Source organism: Gobio gobio (assembly GCF_949357685.1).
Source record: "Gobio gobio genome assembly, chromosome: 16".
NCBI lineage: Eukaryota > Metazoa > Chordata > Actinopteri > Cypriniformes > Gobionidae > Gobio > Gobio gobio.
In genome coordinates this window covers 50,283,589-50,310,523 of record NC_137109.1, presented here as the reverse complement: position 1 = coordinate 50,310,523, position 26,935 = coordinate 50,283,589, and the positions used below count along the sequence as shown (strand labels likewise).

Sequence of the window (26,935 nt, the reverse complement as noted above, 5' to 3'; positions counted from 1 at the left end):
ATCATCGTGAGGAGATCGAATTCTATTTATTGGAACATTCCCAATCGCCGGTCATCTTAGGGCATGATTTGTTGACCAAACATAATCCTCACGTTGATTGGCAGAACGGTGTTGTGTTATCGTGAAAGTCTTCGTGTCATGTTTCATGTCTCGGTCCTGCTCCTTCTTCTGTTGTGTGTTCTACTTTTCAGGTTCCGGATGTTGATCTCTCGGGAGTTCCGGCGGAGTACTCTGATCTGTGTAGGGTGTTCAGTAGGGCTCGGGCCGCTTTCCTGCCTCCCCACCGGTCGTATGATTGCGAAATCAAACTTCTCTTAGGTACTTCTCCGCCTAAGGGTCGCATATTTTCCCTATTTAAACCAGAGAGAGAGGCTATGGATAAGTACATTAACGAATCTCTTAATGCCGGTCTCATTCGCCGCTCCTCGTCTCCAGCTGGCGCTGGATTTTTCTTTGTCAAGAAGAAAGACGGGTCTCTTCGTCCGTGCATTGATTATAGAGGGCTGAATGACATTACTGTTAAGAATAAGTACCCCTTGCCTTTAATGTCATCAGCGTTCAAGTTATTACAGGGAGCGCACGTGTTTACCAAGTTAGATCTGCGCAACGCTTATCACTTGGTACGTATCAAAGAGGGCGATGAGTGGAAGACAGCCTTTAATACACCATCAGGGCACTGGGAATACTGTGTTCTTCCGTTCGGCCTTTGTAACGCACCGGCTGTCTTCCAAACCATGGTCAATGAAGTGCTGGGTGACATGATTAACAAGTTTGCCTTTGTGTATCTCGATGACATTCTCATCTTTTCTCCCTCTATGCAGATACACACCCAGCATGTTCGCCAGGTTTTACAACGGCTGTTAGAGAATCAGCTCTTTGTTAAGGCGGAGAAGTGCGAGTTCCACAAGGAGTCGGTTTCGTTTCTGGGTTTTGTTATAGCCGAAGGAGAGATTCGTCCCGATCCCGCTAAAGTTAAAGCGGTCGCCGATTGGCCAGTGCCCAACACTCGTAAAGAGCTTCAGCGATTTCTGGGTTTCGCCAACTTTTATCGGCGTTTCATCAGAAATTTTGGCCAGATCGCTAAACCTCTTACCGCTCTCACCTCCTCTAAAGTGGGTTTCTGCTGGAATAAGGAAGCTCAGGAAGCCTTTGATGAATTAAAGTCCCGTTTCATTTCTGCGCCTGTTCTTTCTATTCCTGATGCGGCTAAACAATTTATAGTGGAAGTGGATGCATCTGATGTCGGGGTAGGCGCCGTTTTATCTCAGCGATCTTCTGTTGACGAGAGAGTGCATCCGTGCGCTTTTTTCTCTCATCGGTTAAGCCCAGCGGAGCGAAATTACGACATAGGTAATCGGGAGCTGCTGGCGGTTAGACTCGCTCTGGGTGAGTGGCATCACTGGTTGGAGGGAACCTCGGAACCCTTTCTGGTCTGGACGGATCATAAGAATTTGGAGTATATCCGTTCGGCCAGAAGATTAACATCTAGACAGGCTCGCTGGGCACTTTTCTTTGAGCGTTTTAACTTCTCTCTCTCGTACCGGCCAGGGTCTAAGAACACCAAACCTGACGCTCTCTCCCGTCTGTTTGAGGATTCCGGTGCTGAGTGGACAGAGACCATTCTCCCGGAGGGGAGAGTGGTCGGTGCCCTCGTGTGGGGAATCGAGCAGCGGGTGAGAGAGGCTGGCCGAGAGGGAGAGGTTCCGGAGAGGTGTCCGGTGGGTCGTCTATGGGTTCCTGAGCGTTTACGTTCCGATGTCATCCGGTGGGGTCACGAATCCAAGTTTGTCGGCCATCCGGGAATTCGGAGAACGTTGGCTGCCATTCGTCAACGTTTTTGGTGGTCTTACATGACCTCGGACGTCAGACAGTTTGTATTAGCCTGTTCAGTTTGTGCTTGTAATAAAGCTTCTAATCGACCTCCCGCTGGACTGCTTGAATCTTTGCCCGTCCCCTCCCGCCCCTGGTCTCATATAGCCCTTGATTTTGTCACCGGCTTACCGGCGTCTAATGGTAACACTGTCGTCTTGACTGTGGTGGATCGTTTCTCTAAAGCGGTTCATTTTATTCCCCTACCCAAACTTCCTTCTGCCAAGGAGATGGCTCAGGTTTTGATTGAGCACGTCTTTCGGTTACACGGTATTCCGACTGATGTAGTTTCAGATAGGGGTCCTCAGTTTATCTCTCGGTTTTGGCAGGAGTTTTGTAGACAGATCGGTGCTACAGCCAGCCTGTCTTCTGGTTATCATCCGCAGTCCAACGGGCAATGTGAACGGGCTAATCAGGATCTCGGTCGAACGCTTCGCTGTCTGACGTCTAAATATCCGAACTCTTGGTGCCAACAGCTTCCTTGGGTCGAGTATTCTCATAATTCTCTTCCCGTCGCATCTACTAATTTGTCTCCGTTTGAATTGTCTATCGGTTATCAACCTCCCCTTTTCCCATCACAAGAGCCCGACGCAGCGGTTCCGTCTGCTTTAGCTTTCGTGCGCAGGTGCAAACGCACTTGGAGGAGAGCTAAGACACTTTTATTACAGAACGTCAGACGAACCAAGGCTGCGGCTGACCGTCACCGGCGACCTCCACCCCGTTATGTGTGTGGACAAAGGGTATGGCTTTCTACCAAGGATCTGCCTATCCGTGAGCCTTCTCGTAAGCTGGCTCCTCGATTCATTGGGCCATACAGTATATCTAAGGTCATTAATCCGGTAGCGGTCAAGCTTAAGTTACTTCCTAATCTTGGTCGGGTTCACCCTGTTTTTCATGTATCCAGGGTTAAACCAGTGATTTTTGCTCGGAACAATCCCCCTGTCTCTGCCCCAAGACCCCCCGCCCCTCGTCTAGTGGATGGTGCTCCTGTCTATACCGTTAGGAGGTTACTAGATTCTCGTCGTAGGGGCAGAGGTTTTCAGTATTTAGTGGACTGGGAGGGTTACGGTCCGGAGGAGAGGTGCTGGGTTCCGGCTCGGGATATACTGGATCCTGGCCTGATCGAGGACTTCCGTCGGCGACAGGGTGAGTCTCCTCCATGCCCGTCCGGTGCCGGCCATGGGGGGGGGGATACTGTCAGGACTCCTGGGTGATTTATTGTGTGTATGTATTTCTTACCTGTTGGTGGTGGTTCCTCACGGGTTCACTAGCTCCTCCCTCTCGTTTTGGTAATTGTTCACCTGTCGTGTCTCATCAGGTGTTTCCTTTTTAGTGCACGTTGTCCTGTCTCTCGTCGTGCGCTCATTGTCTGGGTTGGTCTCAGTCACGCTGTCCTAGTCCAAGTCGGTTGTTCGTCCTGTTTATTCTCTATTCTTCAGGTTCGGTCGCAGGCATCTGAAGGCTCGTCTTAGCCCAGAGTTCACACGCCTGTGGATACGCGAGCTTGACTTCGAGTGAACTGTACTCTGGTTTCGGGTGTTACTGGTGCGCTTCGTTTTTAGGCGAGATCCAGTCTCATCCAAGTTCGGTGAGCTGCCTTTTCTATTAGGCTTTGCTTTTCCTCCTGTCCAGTATATGGACGCTATCGGCAGTCACCTGTCGAGTGAGGATTTCTTTCCGGTCTCCGACCAGAGTGGATTACGTCGCTGGATGCCGTATAAGGTCGTTGTTCCTCGGACTGTGACTTTTGTGCTGTATCTGACCCTCTCATTACTCCTCTTATTAAACTTTGTGAACTTGCATTTGGCTCCGAGACTTATTCTGACACACATAACCTCTCTGAAGGTTGAAGACATACAGGACATCTACCTCAAACGCTGCAAAAGCAGAGCTGTTAAAATCATCAAAGACTCTATCCACCCCAGTAACCATCTTTTTACTTTGCTGCCATCTGGTAAGCGCTTCCGTAGTCTGATGGCAAAAACTGAGAGACTCAGGAGGCTCTTAAATACAAAACCAGCATCTTAACATCTTGATGTCTCTACTTAATATCCACTTTATCAGTAGATCTTCATCATTCACTACCTCGATGTGACATACTGTCAGTGTCGATCCGTTTGCACTTTTGCACTTTTTACCTCTTATACATTCCCTGTGTATCTTAATATTTAAGACTACAGAATAATGCACATATGCACATTGCCTCTTGCACACCATTAACCTTAATTCTTTTTCTCATAGCTGTATTTATGAATATATATATATTTTTTTATCTGTGTATATTGTACTTCTATGTATATTTTCATCTGTGTTGTATTTTTTTTTTCTTTTTTTCTTTAATATTGCACTGTCCTTGGAGCGGACCTGACTTTCATTTCACTGCTGGTTATATATGCTCTATATAATTGTGTATGTGACAAATAAATCTCTTGAATCTTGACATGAATTGCTGTCCTGTATTTTTTTTTTTTTACATAACATTGGTTATTGCTAATGACATACAGAGTAATTAATCTACACTGTGAGCCCGGACAAGTTGAATCTACTTAAAAAATTGGAGCAAACTGGTTGCCCTAAAAATGTAGTAATGTGAATTAAAACGAGTACATTTAACTTAAATTTAAGTTAACATTTTAACTTAAACTTTAAACTTGTTTTAGTTAAAAAAAAATCAGAACCTAGATAAAACTCCCCCTGCTGCTACTCTGATTTGCATTTGTGTAGCTCACAGCATGTTCATTTACATGATAAAGCCTCCCCTAGAATTAAGGGGAGGGGGGGTCATGGGGGGACAACTGCCAAGCAAGGCCCACGTCAATTTACGACAATTTACGGCAGTTTTCGGTGTTGCCTGCAAATTGCCGTGCACAGTCGTAAACCTGAAGTTCCACGGCAATCTACAGTGCCACATACTGACGAAAATCCCACTTTTCATGCAGTGACAGCTCAAACTTCTGTATCCATGTCCGCCAGTTTTCTGCTGTATTTCCTTCGAAATTGAGTTCGTTTGGAGGTTTTAACTGGTCCTTTGTGAACTTTTGACACCATGTAATATATTTTAGTAACTCCTAGTTTGCTGTTTAGGCCAGGAAAATAAAATGTATAATAAAGACACGACACACCACGGCTGTGTCCGAAACCTGGAAAATGCTGCCTTCAGAGGACACATTTCAAGGTAGGAAGGCATCAAGGCACGTCTGAATCTAATGTTAGCTTCACTTCTTGTCTCCTGAGAGACCTTCATTTGATCGATTTTTGAAGGCAGCATACATGTCTCCTTCGCTGCCTTTAATATCCCACAATCCTGTGCCTCTCATTCGCTGACACAGTTGAGCTGGGGAAAAAAGATGGCGTCCAAAAGTTGCGTTTGCTGGTCAGTTTGTGTGTAAATGTATGGATTTTTTGTTTGTTTGTTTGTTTGTTCGTTTTTTTACCAACATTTTCCCCTTCTACTACTCATGTAGTAATTAAATATTTGTTTAGTTCTCCCCAAAGCTCTCTCTATTTTGCTGTAGATCATTAAACGGTTACACTGCCTAAGAAGTCTGTCCGAAATCATTTTTGTGAGGTGCCTTCATGCACAAACGCTGCCTTACAGGTCATTGTCTGATAAGGCAGCGAGGCAATGAGTCAGCTGACTAGGGTTTCGGATGCACTGTGGCCCTGTCCCAAATGGCACACTTCGCGAGCGCCACCTTTGCGTTGTACACTTCTGCCGAGCCCGCACTGGTGTGGGTTACACAGCGGACTTCTTCCCGGCAGTCAAAGCGACATTACGTCGTGAAAGTGCGAACTCTGAGGAAGACCGTGAGGGTTTAGGGTGCCATTTGGGACAGGGCCTGTGTAACTGTTCTCTTGTTCTGTCATTTCAGGGTCACAACAAGTGTACAGGGTTCCACCTAGTGGTAAGTACCAGCATACATCAAAATGTATGCCATGTTGTTGAATTAAATATTTATTCAATTATTGTTTAAATAATTAACTGCTTCAAAATGCATGCTCCTAACTAAATCATTGTTGAAACATTTGCAGTTAGCCCAGGCTACTGTATGAATAAAAACACTACAGCACAACATAATAAATATAAACATACACACATCTCATAACTGAACAAAACCAACCATCATTGAGTTCTTGTAACGGAACAAAGCCGAACGTTATTAAAATCTCGTAATGAAATTAAACCGACCATCTTTGAAATCTCGTAACCGAACAAAAACGGCTATCTTTGAAATCTCACACTTTAATGAAACTGACCATCATTGAAACATTGTAAAAAAAACAAAACCAACCATCAGTGAAATTTTATAGCAGAAAACCGACCGTCATTGAGATCTCGTAACTGAACAAAACCGACCGTCATTGAGCAGCAAACGTAAAAGCCTTTTCCCTATTTCAGTATGCACCACTGGAACAGACAGTAAAAAAAAGTGAAGGCTATAAGTATAAGTTTTTTACAAACGTAGGTCCGAAGATATGAACGAAGCAGACCCAGGATATATTTATAAATAAGAACATGCCAGTGTTTTAGTATGGACAAAGCAGACCATCCAACCTGAGGTCAATGCTGAATGATGCTCACTTTGAGCCCTGCAGTTATAAAAGCAACAAACGGGTGAGGAAAACTGCTTATTCCCATAATAATGTCTTCATGAAAATGTAAAATTGCAGAAGCATTAGTCAATGAAAAGCCCACAGCAGGACAGAAAAGACACGGATGTGGTGTTTTTGTGCCCGTGTGCAAGACCATCAACCTCAAACTTGTCTAGTAAATGATGTGAACTTCCTTTTCTCTCAGAAAGTGTGTAGTATCTGAATATACGGTGGGCACAGACTCTTCTGTCAGATAGAGAAGCGATTGTGTGACTGAAGCAGCATCTTCTCTCTTCTGCTGGATTATTGGGCTCTTCTGGACTCTAGAGGAATGATGCTCATCTTTGGACTGATGCTGCTGCTGAAAACTGCTGCATGTGAGTCCACTTTCAGCTCAAACTCATCTTATGATGAAGCTCTCTAATAAAAACACTCTAATATTACATTAAGATAATCTGCAGGATCCAGCCCTGATGTAAGAGTGTGGATTATTATGATATGTCAGATGGAAGTGTTTAACTCACATCAACAGTCACAGTTTGTGTTATAAAAATATATAGTTTGTATAATTATATTTTGCATATGGTCTTCATAGACAAAGTATAACAGTTTTTTGTACCTCCATACCAGAAAATACAATTATCATTCTCTGACTGATTAAAAACTATAATTTTACCCTTTTTTTACGGAGTTTGCAAACTAAAGCTAACATTTTATTTTAAGAAGTCTAACCAGCAGTTCTGTTCTTGTTTTCAAACCTCATCACATGGTTCCTCTTTCGGTTCCGCTCTCTCTCTCTCTCTCTCTCTCTCTCTCTCTCTCTCTCTCTCTCTCTCTCTCTCTCTCTCTCTCTCTCTCTCTCTCTCTCTCTCTTTCTCTTTCTCGGTGTGTTTGTTGAGCGAGTGTGCGGAGTGAACGTGGTGCAGAGTTGTGTGAGTGAAGTTTTTTTCTTCTTTTGTGTTTTAGTTTTGTCTAATTTGTTGTTTAAAGTTGCAGTCCGTAACTTTTTTGGGTTAAAAATTATCCAAAATAAATTTGAGCAAGTACATTACCAGCTAGTGTTCAATACTATCTGCTTACCACACTGTAAACCCGAATGTTCATGTTAATTAAATAGATTAGGTAGTGTATACACAAAGTTTTAGAAAAAGTTCTACTAACTTAATTATTTCAAGTTGGTGTAACATGGTCTTCCTTTTGAGTAATTTCAACTAATATTTTTTGATTAAATGGAACTTTTTTGTGAATAAGTAAACATAACTTAAAAACATAAATTAAGTACAACTTAATAGAATTAAGTAATTACATGCTAAGAATGATTGTACTGTCCTCAACATAGTTTCTGTCTTAACAGTCAGATAAACTCCCTTCCCTCACACGACTCTGAAGACAACAAGTTTGATTGCCCACAGGTTTAATGGTCTTGGGTATAGAGTGAAAAAGCGATGCTGTTGCAAAGTTTAAGATTACAGTGATATTTGGCGATTTAAGAGAGCCATCTTTACCGCTGCCCGCATGGAGCACTCACTACTTCCTGATTCATGTAAATACTGGAAATTGCAGAATTCAAACTCTCCACTAGGTGGAGCTCTAAACCCTAAATACACTGAACAAGAGAAGCAAGTCCATGAACAACACTAAAGAATCAGAGACATTCAACAAAATATGCAATCTTTTTCAGCTGACTTTTCAGACTTGTTCCAGCACACTCCCCGTCTGGCGTGGACAACATGCCACTATCCACAAGTCATTTAGATTAATCTAACCAAGTTTCTCAGGAGTGAGGAGAAGGATTGTCTTTGTGATAGGCCGTATGAAGACCTTCGGCCCTTCCTTTTTAAAGACCTTGACTTCCACCTTACGGACTTTATTGTCCTTGCTTGGGAAGACTTGAGTAACAAGTCCCATAGGCCATTCATTCCTTTTTTTGCTGTTCATCCTTCAAGAGCACAATGCTTCCTAGTTCCAGGTCAGGCTTACTAGAGGGCCACTTTCTTTTTGGTTGCAAAAGAGTAAGGTATTGCTTTTTCCATTTATCCCAGAAAGTTTGTGCCAAGTGTTGTACCCGGCGCCACTGCCGGTTATGAAGGTCTTTGACCCAATCACCCGCTGGGGCAGGAGCAATTGTGACCTTTTGAGTTAGGAGGGCATTGGGTGTGAGTAGGAATGGGTCATCTGGGTCAGTTGACACTGGGACAAGGGGTCGAGCATTGATTATAGCAGCAACTTCTGCCATTAGAGTGGAGAGTGTCTCATGTGTTAGTGCTGAAGGTCCAAGCTGTTGGAACATTGCATCCAATATCCTTCTAGCAAGTCCAATCATCCTCTCCCAGGACCCACCCATATGAGACGCATGAGGCGGGTTGAACTGCCAGGTACAGCCCTGGTCCACAAGAAATTTCATAACAGAGGTATTGTCAACATTGGAGGAAATGTTAAGCTCCTTGCAAGCACCTACGAAATTTGTTCCTCTGTCTGAGCGGATGAGCTTCACAGGCCCTCGAATAGCCAGAAAACGCCGCAGGGCATTAATGAAGCTAGATGTATCTAAAGACTCAATAAGCTCAATGTGCACAGCTCTCACACTCATGCAGGTGAATATTACTGCCCACCTTTTGCTTTGCGCATGACCACCTCTGGTACGTCGTGCCGCCACACTCCATGGGCCGAAAACATCTAGTCCCACATTCGTAAATGGAGGGTCAGTGGATACACGATCTGCTGGAAGGTCAGCCATTTTTTTAGTTTGTGGTTCTCTTCTAAGTCTTCTGCATTTAACACACTCATGAATGACACTGCAAACGCGTCTCTTTCCACCAACTATCCAATAGCCAGCAGCACGCACAGCACCCTCTGTGTAATGTCGTCCCTGGTGTTGCACTTTCTCATGATGATGTTTCACTAAAAGTGTTGCAATGTGATGTTTCCCAGGGATGATAAGGGGCTTTTTTACTTCAAGCTCAATCTGTGCTTCTGTCAATCGTCCTCCTACTCTTAGCAGACCATCTGCATCTATGAATGGGTCTAAGGCTTTAAGCGGGCTTTTTCTGGAGAGCTTGCCCCCGGTTTCCAAGCTTTTGTACTCTTGGTCATATGTCTCCTGTTGGACTGCTTTGATGATAATTTTTTCAGCACATAAGAGTTCTTCCACTGTTGGAGCATTGGAACAGTAATGCCAGCCCTTGCAGCTAGATGTTCCTGTTGTAGAACCTTTATGGAACTGACAAGATATATGAAGAAGACGTGCAATGGCATGAGTGATGGACTTCCAAGTGGAAAATTTGGAGAAGCGTTGAGCTCCAAGACTCTTACTCATCATTGCGGTCTTCAATGTGGAGACTTGAGGACGTACCTCAGCATCAGATGAAGGATTCACAAGCTCATGTGTGTTCTCTTCAGGTAGAGTCTGGGGGTTGTTTCTCAGAAACTTTGGTCCTTGAAGCCAGTTGGTGTCTTGGAGATGAGCAGCAGTGACAGACCTTGTCGCAATGTATGCTGGGTTCTCATCAGTACGCACATATCTCCACTGACTTGGATGTGAAGACTTGCGAATCCGGAGGACTCGATTGCTTACATATACATAGAAGCGTCGGGTCTCATTATATATGTAGCCAAGCACAACCTTACTATCCGTAAAGTACGTAGTGCCATCCAAAGGTATGTCAATTTCTGAAGTGATGAACTCTGCTAGTTCTACTGCCAGAACCGCAGCACACAACTCAAGCCGGGGAACTGTTTGCTCAGGGCTGAGTTTTGCTTTCCCCATGATGAAGCCGACATGGTTGATTCCCAATGAATCTGTCAATCTAAGGTAGGCAACTGCAGCTATTGCTTTTGTTGAAGCATCTGAGAAGACAAACAATTCCCTTTGTGTAGCTTTAGAAGGTGATATGTTCGTGTAGCATCTTGGAATGTGAAGCTTACTTAAATCCTTAAGTGAAAGTCGCCACATGTCCCACTTTTCCTCCATTTCCTTGGGAAGAGGGGAGTCCCAGTCATTATTCTGGCTATTAAGTTCTCTCATGATTAATTTGCCCTGGATTGTAACTGGAGCAACAAAGCCAAGGGGGTCAAAGATGCTATTAATGGTGGATAGGACACCTCGACGAGTAAAGGGTTTTGCTTCAGTAGCTATTTCGAAAGTAAAGGTGTCAGATTTCAGACTCCAATTCAATCCCAGACTGCGCTGCGTAGGAAGCATGTCAGATCCAAGATCCAAATCTTTGAGATCACTGGCATGATCTTGAGGTGGAAAGGCCTTTAGAACCTCTTTGCTGTTTGAAGCTATCTTGTGAAGCCGTAAGTTGGAACCAGCAAGAGTCTTCTGTGTGTTTTTTAGCAGGTCCACTGCCGCCTTGACTGTAGGAAGAGACTTCAAACCATCGTCGACATAGAAGTCACGGTTCACAAAGTTCATCACCTCAGGGTCACCATCTTTAACAGACTGCCGGAGACAATAGATGGCTACAGCAGGAGATGGACTGTTTCCAAAAACATGGACCCGCATGCGGTACTCAATGATGTCTTCAGATGGGTCATTATTACGGAACCAAAAGAACCTTAGGAAATTGCGGTCATCCTCTCTCACTAAGAAACAGTAGAACATTTGTTCAATGTCAGCTGTTATGGCCACTGCTTCCTTGCGAAACCGTGTAAGCACCCCAAGAAGGGTGTTGTTCAGGTCTGGTCCAGATAAAAGAACATCATTCAGCGAGACATCCTCATGACGGGCACTGGAATCAAAAACAACTCTTATATTCCCGGGTTTTTTAGGGTGATATACCCCAAAGAGAGGCAAATACCAGCACTCTTCTCCTTCCATGAGAGGGGGAGCTTCTTCAGCATGTTTGTTACTAAAAACTTTGCCCATAAAGGTAAAGAAGTGCTGTTTCATCTCTGGATTTCTCTCTAGATTACGTCTCAAGGCTGACAACCTTTTCATGGCTTGACATCTGTTGTTAGGGAGTCTGCACCTTGGAGCTTTGAAAGGTAATGGTGCTACCCAGCTGTTGCTTTCGTCTTTATCCAGCTCTTGTTCCATAATGTGAAGGAACGACAGGTCATTGATAGATGGGGCTACTTTGTTGTCATCACAGGTAACCTTAAACACTTCTCGACCAAACTGATCTCCTTTGTGATTGTTAACAAGTTGCTCCACACAACACATCCCATTGTAATGTCTACAATCGTTCCTGTTTCTCTCTTTCACATAAAAAACATTAGGACAGGGATCAAAGATGGATGGGCGTTGCTCTTTTGTGTTGGTGAAGAATGTACTCACTGTGGTAGACTTGTGAATGCCGTTCAGACAAACATTGCCAACTATCACCCATCCTAGGTCAAGCTTCTGTGCATAAGGAGCATCATGAGGACCGTTTACCTGTCTGCGAACCTTATGTACTCTGATAATGTCACGACCCAGAAGAATCATGATAGGAGCATCTGGGTCTAACTCTGGTATGAGTGGAGCTATAGGCTTCAAGTGAGAGTGATAGAGAGCAGCACTGGGTGTGGGAATCTCTGCCCTATTGTCCGGAATGTTGTTACACTCTAGCAAACTTGGAAGGGAGAGGATTACCTTTCCATCTACAGACTCGATTTGGTAGCCAGATGCTTTTCGACCAACAGTCTCTGTCACTCCAGAACAAGTTCTAAGGGTATACGGAGAAGCTGAGCCATTTTCTTTGAAGGCATCAAAGAATTCAGAACGAGCTAATGACCTATTGCTCTGCTCATCAAGGATCACATAGACTTTCAGTGCTTTCTCAGGCTGGCTTTTGGGATAGACTTTCACCAAGCTGATTTTTGAACATGACTTATTACTGAGGTCACCTCTGCAAACTTCAGTACAGTGAGCTTCCACTTCTGTTGGAGGCGTGGAAACTTCCTCCCCGCCATGCTGTGATGAGGAGGCTGCTTCTTGAGCCTTTGGAGCTGGGCCTGGGTGTAGCGCAGAAATGTGTTTCTCACTTCCACACTCAGAACATTTGGTCACAAATCTGCAGTACTTGGCTGTGTGAGTTGTGGCTAAACAACACTTGAAACAGATTCTCTTTTCTTTCAAAAAAGCAAAACGTTCCTCCAAAGGCTTCTCACGGAAGGAACGACATTTCCTTAACAAGTGAGGTCTTTTGTGAATGGGACAAAGTCTTTCAGCATCCTCAGTTTTCCGTTCATCTCTGTCAGTGTCAAAATTTAGAGGGGAAGACACATTTATCTTGTTAACTGAGACTTCTCTTGATTTGCTTGGCCTCCAACTGACCTTGTCTGCTTTATAAAGTGAATCTGTTTGATTAGAAAAATTGAACCCAGGGTCATTCCTTATTCTAGCCTGCTGACTTATAAAGTCAACCAAGACCTCGAAGGGGGGAAATGATACAGCATACCTCTCCTTGTAAGCAGATCCATGTGACAGCCACTTTTCTTGTAGATTAAATGGCAGCTTCTGAACTATGGGATTGATGCCCCTAGCTGTATCCAGGTATGACAGGCCTGGAAGGTATCCATCAGCTTTAGCTGACTCCATTTCCATTAGAAGATCACTCAATTCGTGAAGCTTTGCATAATCTCTGCTTGAAATTCGCGGAAAATTTTCAACACGCTTGAAAAGAGCTCTTTCGATGACCTCTGGAGCACCATAACACTCTTCCAGTCTAGTCCATATCATGTCAAGACCCCTCGATGGTTGATTAATGTGTACTGACCTCATGCGTCTAGCGTGTTCAGCTGATTCTTTTCCCAACCATTTGACTAACAAGTCCATTTCTTCACTAGGTGTCAAGTTCAAACCACTTACAGCATTTTGAAAGGACCGTTGCCAGGCTCTGAAGCTTTCTGGTTGGTCATTGAACTGTATTAAACCAGTGTTAACAAGTTCACGGCGAGCAAAATATCTGACAAAGTCTGAAATGTCTGTCTTGTCTTGTTGGGAAGGCTGAGGTGTTGGACTTGCCATTGTGAGAGGCAGTGTGCTGCACTGGGTGAAACGTGTGTGCCTTCTGCGCTGGTTATCATCTGTCATGTTATCAGAAGGATGATATGTGCCTGCTGTGAGTTGTGATGGTTGAGCAGAATCTTTCCTTGGTCGCATGTGATCAAATTCAGCGTCGTCTGAGCAACTCTCTGCCTTGAAACGTATAGCAGAAACAGAATTTCTTACTGGTAACTCTGTGTGAGGCTGTATGGTCTCGTCTTGAGGGAGTGGCTCTGCTTTTGATGCTGATTCTGTGACTGCATGTAGATTCATCTGCTCAACGTATTCACATGTCCGCTGCATAACATCAACAGGAGCTGTTTCCAGTGGAGGATCATGTTTACTATGGACGCTGGTGTCAACAGCTGCTTCTAGAGCCTCTGCTTCGGCTACTGCTGCAGCAGTTTCTCTCTCTAACACCATTTTATCCATTTTTGCCTCCAATTTGGCTTTCTCCACTTTTATTTTTTCCTCCTCATCTGCATACAATAAACGTGCCTTGGCTGCTTCAGCTTTTGCTCTCGCCATAGCAGCAGCAGCATTTGTAGAGGAGCTGCCTGATCGTGAACACGATAAATACGATCTGGTCTTGAGTGAGGGTGTGGACTCCATTGCTCACACAATACTCTATCAATTTACTTGAATCTTCTCAAGCTGCTGCTGTAACTTCCTCTGCAGCCGCTTTTTCACTGTACTGTCCTCAACATAGTTTCTGTCTTAACAGTCAGATAAACTCCCTTCCCTCACACGACTCTGAAGACAACAAGTTTGATTGCCCACAGGTTTAATGGTCTTGGGTATAGAGTGAAAAAGCGATGCTGTTGCAAAGTTTAAGATTACAGTGATATTTGGCGATTTAAGAGAGCCATCTTTACCGCTGCCCGCATGGAGCACTCACTACTTCCTGATTCATGTAAATACTGGAAATTGCAGAATTCAAACTCTCCACTAGGTGGAGCTCTAAACGCTAAATACACTGAACAAGAGAAGCAAGTCCATGAACAACACTAAAGAATCAGAGACATTCAACAAAATATGCAATCTTTTTCAGCTGACTTTTCAGACTTGTTCCAGCACAATTATGAAGTCCTGTTATTTCTGTTGTTTCAAATAGAGATGATTTAAAAATAAACTTAATTTATATAGCACATGCTAAAATACAATAAAATCTCAAAGTGCTTAACCAAATAAGTAAAATCCATCATAACAAATAAATTACAACCATAGCCTATTAAAACAATTTAATTGGGGCAAACTGAAATGCGTTAGTGGAAGACAAAATTTATTTATTTTATTTATTTTTTGTATTTTTATTGTCATCAGTTTAATGTAGCTTATAAGCTAAACGATTTTTAAAACGTGTACATAAGTTTTGTTCTCCGGTTTAACACATCACACAATAAGCACTTCGAACTCCTGCGAGACTTACTCACACACATACATCAAGAATCAGCCTATGAATCTCAACAATGGTGACATGATTCATGCCGCAATGCATTCTGGGTGCATCATGCAAAACTCATCCATGGCTCCCATAATGCATTGCGGCATGAAGCGTGTCACCATGGTTGAGATTCATAGGCTGATTCTTGATGTCTGTGTGTGAGTAAATCTCACAGGAGGTCAAAGTACTTACAATCTATTTTATAACTTATTCAGCTTTTCTGATTAAAACCGTGCTGGATATCAATTGCCTTAAAGTTTGAGTCACATGTTTTTAAGTAAACAAACTCAACATATTTGACTACCGTGCACTTAAAGCAATGACAACACAAAGCAATAAATATTGAGTTTTGTTAACATAAAATGGTGTGGTTGTGTACTTATTTTTTTAAGTTCTGTGAAAATTCAAAACTTTGTTATAATAACTGAAAATAATTGAGTTGCCTTAACAGAAAACTGTAAGTCATATGAACTGCAATTATTTGAGTTGAGCTAAATGAGCACTTTAATTTAACTGTTATCAAAAGGTACAAGTAGCAGGTAGTTCAACCTTTTAAGTTCTGGAAAATTGTGACTTTTAAGTTATCCAACTTAAAAAATTTGAGGCAATCGGTTGCCTCAATTTTTTGAGTTCTGGGAACTTATTCGGGTTTACAGTGCATATAGCTTGATTTACAACGGTAAGCTTGTAATACTGTTTTTAATTCCAGTGGTACTGGTGGATTTCTGCGGGAAATTCAAGCATGTCTTTGCGTCATTACTTCACATCTGTACACATGTTCTCCTGTCTAGCAGGCTATATTGCGTGTGAGGATGTTGGAGGTGGAGATTTATAGCCTTTTCTCAAAACACTTGTCAATTTGATAGTGGATCCAGAAAGGTTCAAACACAACTGGAGATTCACCCAAAATGCAAAAGACTTCAGACTTTCAATCAGCTCCCTAGCTCAGTAGTCAGGGCACTGATCAGGACATAAGTCAATGGGCTGATCCCTGAACTAGGGCAAGGTTTTTATGTATGAGAACATTTTAAACTGTTAGATAAATAGTAAGTGTGACATTATACACTCACCTAAAGGATTATTAGGAACACACACTAATACTGTGTTTGACCCCCTTTCGCCTTCAGAACTGCCTTAATTCTACATGGCATTGATTCAACAAGGTGCTGAAAGCATTCTTTAGAAATGTTGGCCCATATTGATAGGAGAGCATCTTGCAGTTGATGGAGATTTGTGGGATGCACATCCAGGGCACGAAGCTCCCGTTCCACCACATCCCAAAGATGCTCTATTGGGTTGAGCTCTGGTGACTGTGGAGGCCATTTTAGTTCAGTGAACTCATTGTCATGTTCAAGAAAACCAATTTGAAATGATTGGAGCTTTGTGACGGTGCATTATCCTGCTGGAAGTAGCCATCAGAGGATGGGGACATGCTGGTCATAAAGGGATGGACATGGTCAGAAACAATGCTCAGGTAGGCCGTGGCATTTAAACGATGCCCAATTGGCACTAAGGGGCCTAAAGTGTGCCAAGAAAACATCCCCCACACCATTACACCACCACCACCAGCCTGCACAGTGGTAACAAGGCATGATGGATCCATGTTCTCATTCTGTTTACGCCAAATTCTGACTCTACCATCTGAATGTCTCAACAGAAATCGAGACTCATCAGACCAGGCAACATTTTTCCAGTCTTCAACTGTCCAATTTTGGTGAGCCCATTTTTTCCTATTTGTAGTGGAGATGAGTGGTACCCGGTGGGGTCTTCTGCTGTTGTAGCCCATCTGCCTCAAGGTTGTGTGTGTTGTGGCTTCACAAATGCTTTGCTGCATACCTCGGTTGTAACGAGTGGTTATTTCAGTCAAAGTTGCTCTTCTATCAGCTTGAATCAGTCGGCCCATTCTCCTCTGACCTCTAGCATCAACAAGGCATTTTCTCCCACAGGACTGCCGCATACTGGATGTTTTTCCCTTTTCACACCATTCTTTATAAATCCTAGAAATGGTTGTGCGTGAAAATCCCAGTAACTGAGCAGCTGGGCACCAACAACCATGCCACGCTCAAAATTGCTTAAATCACCTTTCTTTCCCATTCTGACATTCAGTTTGGAGTTCAGGAGATTGTCTTGACCAGGACCGCACCCCTAAATGCATTGAAGCAACTGCCATGTGATTGTTTGATTAGATAATTGCATTAATTAGAAATTGAACAGGTGTTCCCTATAATCCTTTAGGTGAGTGTAAATACAACATATTGTTTCCAAACTTAAATTGGCTATACTTAATGTTGGCTGTATAAACCTGAAGAAGAACATTTTCAATTAAAAATGATTTGTATAAGCAACTTTCACAATAAATGTATGTAAGCAGCTTAAGTACTGCATTAAGAATACTGTTTTACAACCCCAGTGAGCGAGATAAAGGGGACTATAGTGAGAGAAACTGATTCATTTTTACTGGCAAATGTTCAGTCTCTGGACAATAAACTCTGCGAGCTGAGAGCGCGGATCTCTTTCCAACGAGACACGAGGGACTGCTGCATTATCTGCCTTACAGAAACTTGGATGTCCGCTGAGATTCCAGACTCAGCCATCGAAACCACGGGGTTCTCCGTGCATCGGATGGACAGAGAAAAAGATCTCTCCGGGAAAAGCAAAGGCGGGGGTGTGTGTTTTATGATCAACCGATCCTGGTGTGACCAGAGGAACGTACACTCTATCAAGTCTTTCTGCTCTCCTGATCTGGAATTTCTCATGGTTCTGTGCCGACCATTCTGGCTACCGAGGGAATTCACCGCGGTCATCATCACAGTGGTGTATATTCCCCCACAAGCCAACACAGACCGGGCACTAAAGGAACTGTATAGGTCAGTGAGTGAGCAGGAAACCGCGCATCCTGAGGCTGCGTTTATTGTGACCGGGGACTTTAACAAAGCCAACTTCAAGCGCATCGCACCCAAATACCACCAACATGTTAGCATCAACACGCGAGGGAACCGTGTTTTAGACCACTGCTACTCCCCCTTCAAGGAGGGTTACAAGTCCCTCCCTCGCCCACCATTCGGCAAATCAGATCACGCGTCCATTCTACTTTTGCCCGCTTACAGGCAGAGACTGAAACAGGAAGCACCAGCCCTCAGAACCATCCAGTGCTGGTCGGACCAATCGGACTCTATGCTACAGGACTGTTTTGATCACGCGGACTGGGAGATGTTCCGGTCGGCCTCTGATGACGACATCGAGGTCTACGCTGATAGCGTAACGTGTTTCATCAGGAAGTGCGTAGATGACGTTGTTCCGACCAAAACAATTCGGCTGTACCCAAACCAGAAGCCGTGGATAAATGGGGATGTTCGCGCGGCACTCAATGCGCGGTCCCTCACCTTTAACTCCGGTAATGCGGAGGAGCATAAACAAGCAAGTTATGCCCTCCGGAAAACAATCAAAGCAGCAAAACGCCAGTACAGGGACAAGATTGAAGGACAGTTCAACACCACCGACTCCAGAAGCATGTGGCGGGGAATTAACATCATCACAGACTATAAAAGGAACTCAAACTCCACCGTGAACACCGCTGCCTCTCTCCCGGACGAGCTCAACACCGTTTATGCTCGCTTTGAGGGAACAAACACCGCCCTCGCGGAGAGAGAGCTCGCGGCTGAAGATACAGAGGTTAGTGCACTCTCCGTATCTGAAGCGGATGTAACCCGATCCTTCCGGCGGGTGAACGTCCGTAAAGCCGCGGGTCCAGACGGGATTCCCGGCCGCGTCATCAGAGCGTGCGCGCGCCAACTGGCTGGAGTTTTCACGGACATTTTCAACCTGTCCCTCTCCCTGTCTGTGGTCCCCACATGCTTCAAAACGTCCACCATTGTTCCTGTACCTAAGCAGTCAAAAACACTCTGCTTAAACGACTGGCGTCCTGTTGCTCTGACCCCCATCATCAGCAAATGCTTTGAGAGACTAGTCAGAGACCACATCTGCTCTGTTCTCCCCCCCTCACTGGACCCACTGCAGTTTGCATACCGCAAAAACCGCTCCACTGATGATGCCATTTCATCAACAATTCACACTGCTCTCTCCCACCTGGAAAAGAGGAACACATATGTGAGAATGCTGTTTGTAGACTACAGCTCAGCATTCAACACCATTGTGCCCTCCATACTTGACATGAAACTCCGGGCTCTCGGCTTAAACAGCCTGTTATGCAGCTGGATCCTGGACTTCCTGTCAAACAGACGCCAGGTGGTCAGAATGGGCAGTAACATCTCCTCACCACTGACTCTCAACACTGGAGCCCCTCAGGGCTGTGTTCTCAGCCCACTCCTGTACTCCTTGTACACACATGACTGTGTGGCAACCCACAGCTCCAACACCATCATCAAGTTTGCTGACGATACGACGGTGGTAGGTCTCATCACTGACAATGATGAAACGGCCTACAGAGAGGAGGTGCACACTCTGACACGGTGGTGTCAGGAGCACAACCTCTCCCTCAACGTCAGCAAGACCAAGGAGCTGGTGGTCGACTTCAGGAGGAATGAGAGAGAACACCGCCCCATCACCATCGATGGAGCACCGGTGGAGAGAGTCAGCAGCTTCAAGTTCCTCGGTGTCCACATCACAGAGGAACTCTCATGGTCCGTCCACTCCGAGGCCGTTGTGAAGAAGGCTCATCAACGCCTTTTCTTTCTGCGACGGCTGAGGAGGTTTGGAATGAGCCGCCACATCCTCACACGGTTCTACAGCAGCACCATAGAGAGCCTGCTGACTGGCTGCATCACCACCTGGTACGGCAACAGTACCGCCCGCAGCCGCAAAGCCCTGCAAAGGGTAGTGCGCACGGCCAGCTGCATCATCGGAGGTGAGCTTCCCTCCCTCCAGGACATTTACGCCAGGCGATGTGTGAAGAGAGCTCAGAGGATCATCAGAGACTCTAGCCACCCGAGCCATGGGCTGCTCTCACTGCTGCCATCAGGCAGACGGTACCGCAGCATCAGAACACGCACCAGCCGACTCCAGAACAGCTTCTTCCCACAAACAATCAGACTCCTTAACTCTTGACCCATCAGGATCATAACACACACTGGACAGAATATCACTCAGCACAACCCACTGTAGATACACACACATTATATACACATTTATTATAATTTATTATTTATCATTTATCATATAGCACCTATTGTACATTGGATCTCTACTGTGAATAATAATGGATACTGTACATTGTATATTATTATTATTATAGCTTAATGTATACTGTTTAATGTATGTTTAGTGTATATTGTTTAAAGTATATGTATATTGTAAGTATGTGTATATTGGTTAAAGCTGTGAGAACTACACTCACATTGTGTAAATTATTTATTGTAGTGTTTTACTGTGCTGTGAGTAATTGTGGGCGCATCAGATGTGTAATCTGATGCTGCTTTAAATGTTGTACATGTCATGACTGCTATGTTGCTCGGAACTGCACCAAGAATTTCACCTGCTGTTGCACTTGTGTACATGGCTGTGTGACAATAAAGTGATTTGATTTGATTTGATTGATTTGAGAAACTCACTAGAAATATGTAAATCAAACATACAATTCTGGAAAGTATCAATACGGCAAGAAACGAGAGACTTTACCCATTTTTGCTTTGTCTTTTTATTCTCTGACATTTTCTGGGGACCCCTTAGAGCCTTCTGGAGGACCCCAGTTTGAAAAGCCCTGAGCTAGGGAGCTGATTGAGACACACCCTCGGAGTAGCTACAGAAAAAAAGAGACTTCAACCGGGCCTATGCCAAAACAAGGATAAAAATGGCTTTTGAAAGGTGGTGTGAACTCTGTGTTTTAAAGGGCTTCAAAACGGAACGCAGAGAGCGCTTTTTTTCTGCTGGACAAGACATTTCAATGGTTCAATTATGTAACAGAAGCACACTTGTTCGCTTAATTCATACAGTTATGGAGTTTTCTTTGTTGTGCCTTTCTCGTTTTGCTATATGCATTATGGTAAATATCAATTATTTTGTGCTAGCTGTGAGAGAGAGAAATTCTCCTCTACTCCACATTCATTTGTTGGTATATGACAGTCAGATATTAGATTGCACAGAAATGGAAACTGAACCACAGGTAGCCCTAATACACATTAAATGTAGTCACGCTATGCTGATGTTGTTAATATTAACAATTTATAAACAAAGTATTTATTTGCACGGTTTGACGTGATATGATAAACTATTGTTAGATTTAGTGTAATCATCGCGATTTACTACAATGCTTTTTCCCCCTTAGTTAGACAGAACAAAAGTGGATGTTATCTTCTTACTTGTTCAGGTTCCTTTTTCTGGTGAAAATTATTATGTTGGTCATACTTTCAAAAAGTATAATCTGTGATTCTGAATGACAGTATCCACACCGGTGCGGTGACTGACAGCCGCACATTCTCCTCAAAACATTGGATTCCTCCGCGCTGTGCCGTGCCGAAGCACAAATCACATAAAGTTGATAATTCCGCGAATAACTGCAATTGCAGATTTCGAACAGAGATGGCGACAAAGAGGAAAAACTACGGACTGCAGCTTTAAGCAATTATGTCAACAGTACACTTAAAATGTCACAAAAGATATGATTAAATCTATACAAATTTTAGAAGATGAAATTCTGAATTTTCAAGAAGTGGCACAGTCAAGTGGAAATCAAACGCATATTGAATCCCTTTTTTTTTTTATCTGCTTTGTCTGACTTGAGTGAAAGCACTGGGGACACTAGTTCGATCTCGTTTTAAAGATATAGACCAGGTGGATATGCCATCAAAATTCTTATTAGTCTGGGAAAAAAAGAACGGTCAAAAACGCTTTATGCATTCCTTATTTTCTGAGACCGGTTCTTTTGTATCAGATCCTACTGAAATTCGGAAAAGAGCTATCAGTTTTTATGAAGAGCTGTATAGTTGTGAGCACAGGGAAGATCAGGTTGTTGAGTAGTGTTTTACATGTACATTACATTTATGCATTTAGCAGACGCTTTTATCCAAAGCGTCTTACAACTGAGGAGTACAAGAAGCGATCCATCATGAAGAGGCAGCGAAACACAGAAAGTGCCTGAAGCTGAGTCCTGCACGCATTGCTGAAACGGGTGAAAAACATCCTACTGTGTCGGATACGGGTGCGGGTCGGGTCGGACAAGGGAGAAACACGGGTTTTAAACAGTCACGTGTAACTAATATAGGCCTATATATAAACAATATATGCATGTATATTGTAGATGTGTTCCTAAAAATATGCATATACAAAAATATGCCTTGCCTGTATTCCAAGTTGATAAAATAATTTCAAATCCATATCAGTTTATCTGTGGCCGCGCGGCGCGCGCGTGCCCTCATATCGGTTATCATGTCGGTTCTATTTTAAGCGGGTCGGGTCGGGTGCGGATTTTATTTAGTGCTGTTGTCGGAAAATGGGTCGGATGCGGGTTTAAGCACTGCGGGTACGGGCGGGTGCGGGTTTTCAAAATCGGACCCGTGCAGGACTCTGGCCTGAAGTACTGAGTTTTGGACACCGCACAGAGCATCACACACTAGGGCAGGGAAGTAGAGAAAAATAGAAGGAAAATAAGGAAATGGAGAGTTTTTTTTATTTATTTTTTAAGATAAGGTTAAGTGCTCGCGGAAGAGGTGAGTTTTCAGCTGTCGTTTGAATGCTGTCAGTGATTCTGCAATTCGGATGGAGGTGGGAAGATCGTTCCACCAGCCGGGAACGGTGAATGTGAATGTTCTGGAGAGGGATTTTCTGCCTCTCTGTGATGGCACCACAAGCCGTTGCTCCTTAGCTGAGCAAAGGCTTCTGGTGGGGGTGTAGACTTGTAGGAGCTCTGTTAGGAATGGTCTGATCGTCCTGATGTTGTGGAGCGCAAACCTGCATGAGCGAGCCGTCTTTGAAATGTGGTCTTTGAAGGACAGCTGGTCGTCAAAGATTACACCAAGGTTTCTAACCGACCCTGAAGGGGTGATCCGAGATTAACCTAGCTGGATGGCGAAGTCATGTTGTATTGTCGGATTGGCCAGGAAGACGAGCAGTTCAGTCTTTGCCAGGTTGAGCTGCAGGTGATGTTTTCTCATCCATGCCGAGATGTCCGCCAGACAGCTGGAGATTCGTGCAGCTACTGTGGGGTCGTCTGGTTGGGTTGAAAGGTAGAGCTGAGTGTCATCCGCATAGCAGTGATGTGAGAAGCCATGTGCCTGTATGATGGGTCCCAATGATGTAGTGTAAATGGAGAAGAGGATAGGTCCAAGAGTAAATTAGAGGTTTTTATGAAGGACTAAGTTCTCTGAAGACGCTAATGCAGCACTCAAGAGAGCTATAGGCCTGAGTGAACTGCATGAAGCTCTCCAAAGTAAGGCTCCTGGGATCCCAGTTGAGTTCTATAAAGCCTTTTGGCCTGTGATAGGGGAGGATCTGCTAGCAGGAGGACTTCTGACGCTGAGCTGTAGACGAGCGGTCCTTACCCTTTTGCCAAAAAAAGGGGACGTGAGAGACATAAGAAACTGGCGACCTGTATCTTTATTGTGCTGTGACTATAATTGCTATCAAAAGTGTTCGCTACTAGACTAGGAAGGGTTTTGGAGGAAGTTATCCACCCTGGTCAGTCCAACTGTGTCCAACATTCATTTAATAAGAGATTTTTTTAGTGTTTCTAAATTAAAGGAATAGTTCACTTTTAAATAAACTTTTGCTGATAATTGACTCACCCCCATGTCATCCAAGATGTCCATGTCTTTCTTTCTGCAGTTTTAGTTTTTTGATGAAAACATTCCAGGATTTTTCCCAAAGTGTCTATTATGTGTTTAATAATAAGTGTGTATCGATTAGGGGTAGGTAAACATATAATGGACTTCAATGGGCTCCAAACGGGTCAAGGTCCAAATGACAGTTTCAGTGCAGCTTTAAACGACACCAGATGATGAATAAGGGTCTTATCTAGACAAACCATCAGTTTCTGAGAGAAACCCAGCAGTATTTATGCTATTATTTTACCTCTTATCAGACGAACGTGATCATCTCTGAGCTCAGACATAACTTCTACTAAGTGAGGTCAAAATACGAGCGTGGTCATAGATACTGTATAGAGATCGTAGATGCCTCATTCTACTGATCCGTGCAATGGAAGAATTGATTCACCATGGCGTGATGTTTTTAAAATGAGTAAAGATGCTAAACCAGAGTGGAGAGCACTTTATAAGCCACCGTTAGCTAAACGAGTTGGAGATTTACAGAGGCATGTTCTTCATGGTATTCTTGCGGTTAATGCTTTTATTTCTGTTTTAAATCCAAGTGTTAGCCAAGATTGTCCTTTTTGTTTTGAAAGAGAGACTGTTTTTCACACTTTTATGCAATATTCAAGACTGAAGCCTCTGTTTTATGTTTTTTTAATTGTTTAAATGAGGAATTTTCTGTACAAACTTTTATTATGGGTTTTAAATATGTACAAAAAAGAAAGCAAGAATGTCAATTGTTGAATTTTATTTTGGGTAAAGCCAAAATGTCTATTTATGTCAGTAGAAAGGATAAGATTGAGCACAATAGAGAATGTAATGTGGAAAAGGTATTTGCTGCTTTGATTAAAGCAAGACTGTCAATTTCTTTTTTTACAAAACTATGAACTCTTTAACTGTGTTTGAAGAAATATGGTGTCATAAAGGAGCTTTATGTTCCGTTGTTGAAAATGAACTGCACTTTGCACTTTTTTTATAAAAATGGATTTTTAAGATGTTTGTGTAAAAAAGTTTTGGTTTGATTTTATGTAAATAAAGCTTTTTGAAATCTCTCTCTCTCTCTCTCTCTCTTTCTCTTTCTTTCTTTCTCTTTTTGTGTGTGTGTGTTCTTCAGGTTTGGAGTTTAACTGCTGGATTAATCAGTCAGATCCCTGTTACGCTGCTCTGGGACACAAACTCAATCTGCAGATGGTGCTGGATGCTAGTTATGAGCTGCAGATACTAAAGAGAATAAGCAGCACAGAAAAAGATCCAATTTGTAAAATAAAGAAGGACACGATGAAGGACTGTGATCTTTTTAATAACAGACCTGAAGTGAAATTCGTTAATGGGACTCTGATAATAAACCCTGTGACCAGAGCAGATTCAGGGACTTACACATTCCAAGTCTTTAACTCAGAGGGCACTGAAATATCTAAAGGAGATTTTCAAGTGATTGTTGAAGGTACAGTAACTCTCTCATCAGACTCATTACAATCTCATGTTCTCCACATCTCACTCTCATGCTAAGCAATCAGTTGAGCAGGAGGAGTGTGGATGTATGGCATTCTGCTGTGTTTGTCATTGTCAGTCACCAACAGATGATCTTTAGTGTAAAACACTGTCCTGGTGAGATTATTACTGTTAATCTGTATCAGCAACCCAATATAGATGAACTGATTGATTGATTGACATGTCTGTGTTGTTTTCAGAGAGTTCAGCGTCTTTGGTGCATGTGCTGGTCTGGTGTCTTCAGATGATGTTTCTGTTGGGTCTGTTAGGAGGTTTTCACATCTACATGAGACTCACGTCAGGTCAGAGACATTTATCATCTTTACTATGGATTTGACATGCAAATATTACGAGTGTGAAGATGATGATGAGAATCTGATGCTTTTAGGAAAGAAGCAGGAAGATGAAGAAGTGAGAATGAGAAGATTTAGAGAAGGACATGAACACACAACAGAAGATTGATGAGACCAGCATCTTCTCTGATTAGATTGTTTTCTGAATATTTGCTTACTAATGAGTTTTATTTAGGGCTGTCAAAAGATTAATCGCGATTAATCGCATCCAAAATAAAAGTTTGTGTTTACATAATATATGTGTGTGTACTCTGTTAATTATTATTTATATATAAATACACACACAAGCATGTATATATTTAAGAAAATATATAATATTTTATTTTATATTTTAATAATAATAAATTATTTTTATATATAAAACATTTATATTTATATATATTATAGATTATATAAATGTATATTCAGTATATCCATGCAAATATTTCTTAAATATATACATGCTTGTGTGTGTATTTATATATAAATTATAATTAACAGAGTACACACACATATTTTATGTAAACACAAACTTTTATTTTGGATGTGATTAATCTTTTGACAGCCCTAGTTTTATTGCTTATTTCTTTGTCTTGAAGTAGCAGTTTTTATCTCATAAAGCCTCTTCCTTTCATCCATGATCAGTGATCACCCTTACGAAAAAGAAGTGTATTCAAGTGTGCTATTAGTATACTTCTTTTAAATAAAAATAAATAAAAGAAAGTCTACTTTTATGTACTTCTCAGAAATATACTTAAAATTGCACTTAAAGGATTTGTTCACCTCAAAATGAACACGTCCTGATCATTTACTCACCCCAATGCCATCCAAGATGTCCATGTCTTTCTTTCTTCAGTGGAATAGAAAGGAAGTTTTTTTGAGGGAAATAATGTCAGGATTTTTTTCCACACAATGGACTTCAATGGCAACCAAAATGTTGAAGGTGCACATCAATGCGGTTTCAAAGGGCGATGAAGAGCTTCAAATGTTCCCAGCTGAGGAACAGGGTCTGATCAAGCCAAACCATCGGCCATTTTCAAAAAAAAAATCAAATGTATATACTTTTTAACCACAATTGATCGTCTTGTGCTGGTCTGCAACGAGCTAGGCATTGCGTAATGTACGTTGAAAAGGTCAGGCTGAACGTGGGCTGAAGTATCGCCCCATTGTTTACAAGGTGAACGTTCGAAGACTAATACAGACGCTTTTTGAACAAAACAGGTAAAACTTTACAAATGCGGGTGCACTAATATGCATTCATTCCTGCTTAACTAATGCACAGATAATCATGAGTTCATGTGTGACTCATGAAGAACTAAACCCTTTATTAATGATCACTGCATCAGCAACTAATGAAGATTAAATATGATTAATAGATTAACCCTTAATCGTCCCTCAAGTAGGGTTTACGTTTGAGTCCCTTGGGGTCAGATGGACCCCAAACTTTTACAGAGCGATTGCAAAAGGAAATATA

At 42.8% G+C, this 26,935-nt stretch overlaps 1 protein-coding gene across 1 annotated transcript; it reads left to right on the top strand.

Moving 5' to 3' along the window:
- The first annotated feature begins 6,778 nt into the window (after positions 1 to 6,778).
- On the top strand, positions 6,779 to 25,683 carry LOC307139739 (uncharacterized protein). The gene is made up of 4 exons (XM_079838821.1): positions 6,779 to 6,839; positions 24,753 to 25,082; positions 25,330 to 25,431; positions 25,518 to 25,683. The coding sequence occupies exons 1-4, from the start codon at positions 6,794 to 6,796 to the stop codon at positions 25,589 to 25,591; spliced, it is 552 nt and encodes a 183-aa protein (XP_079694947.1). The 5' UTR covers positions 6,779 to 6,793; the 3' UTR covers positions 25,592 to 25,683.
- The last annotated feature ends 1,252 nt before the right edge of the window (positions 25,684 to 26,935 follow it).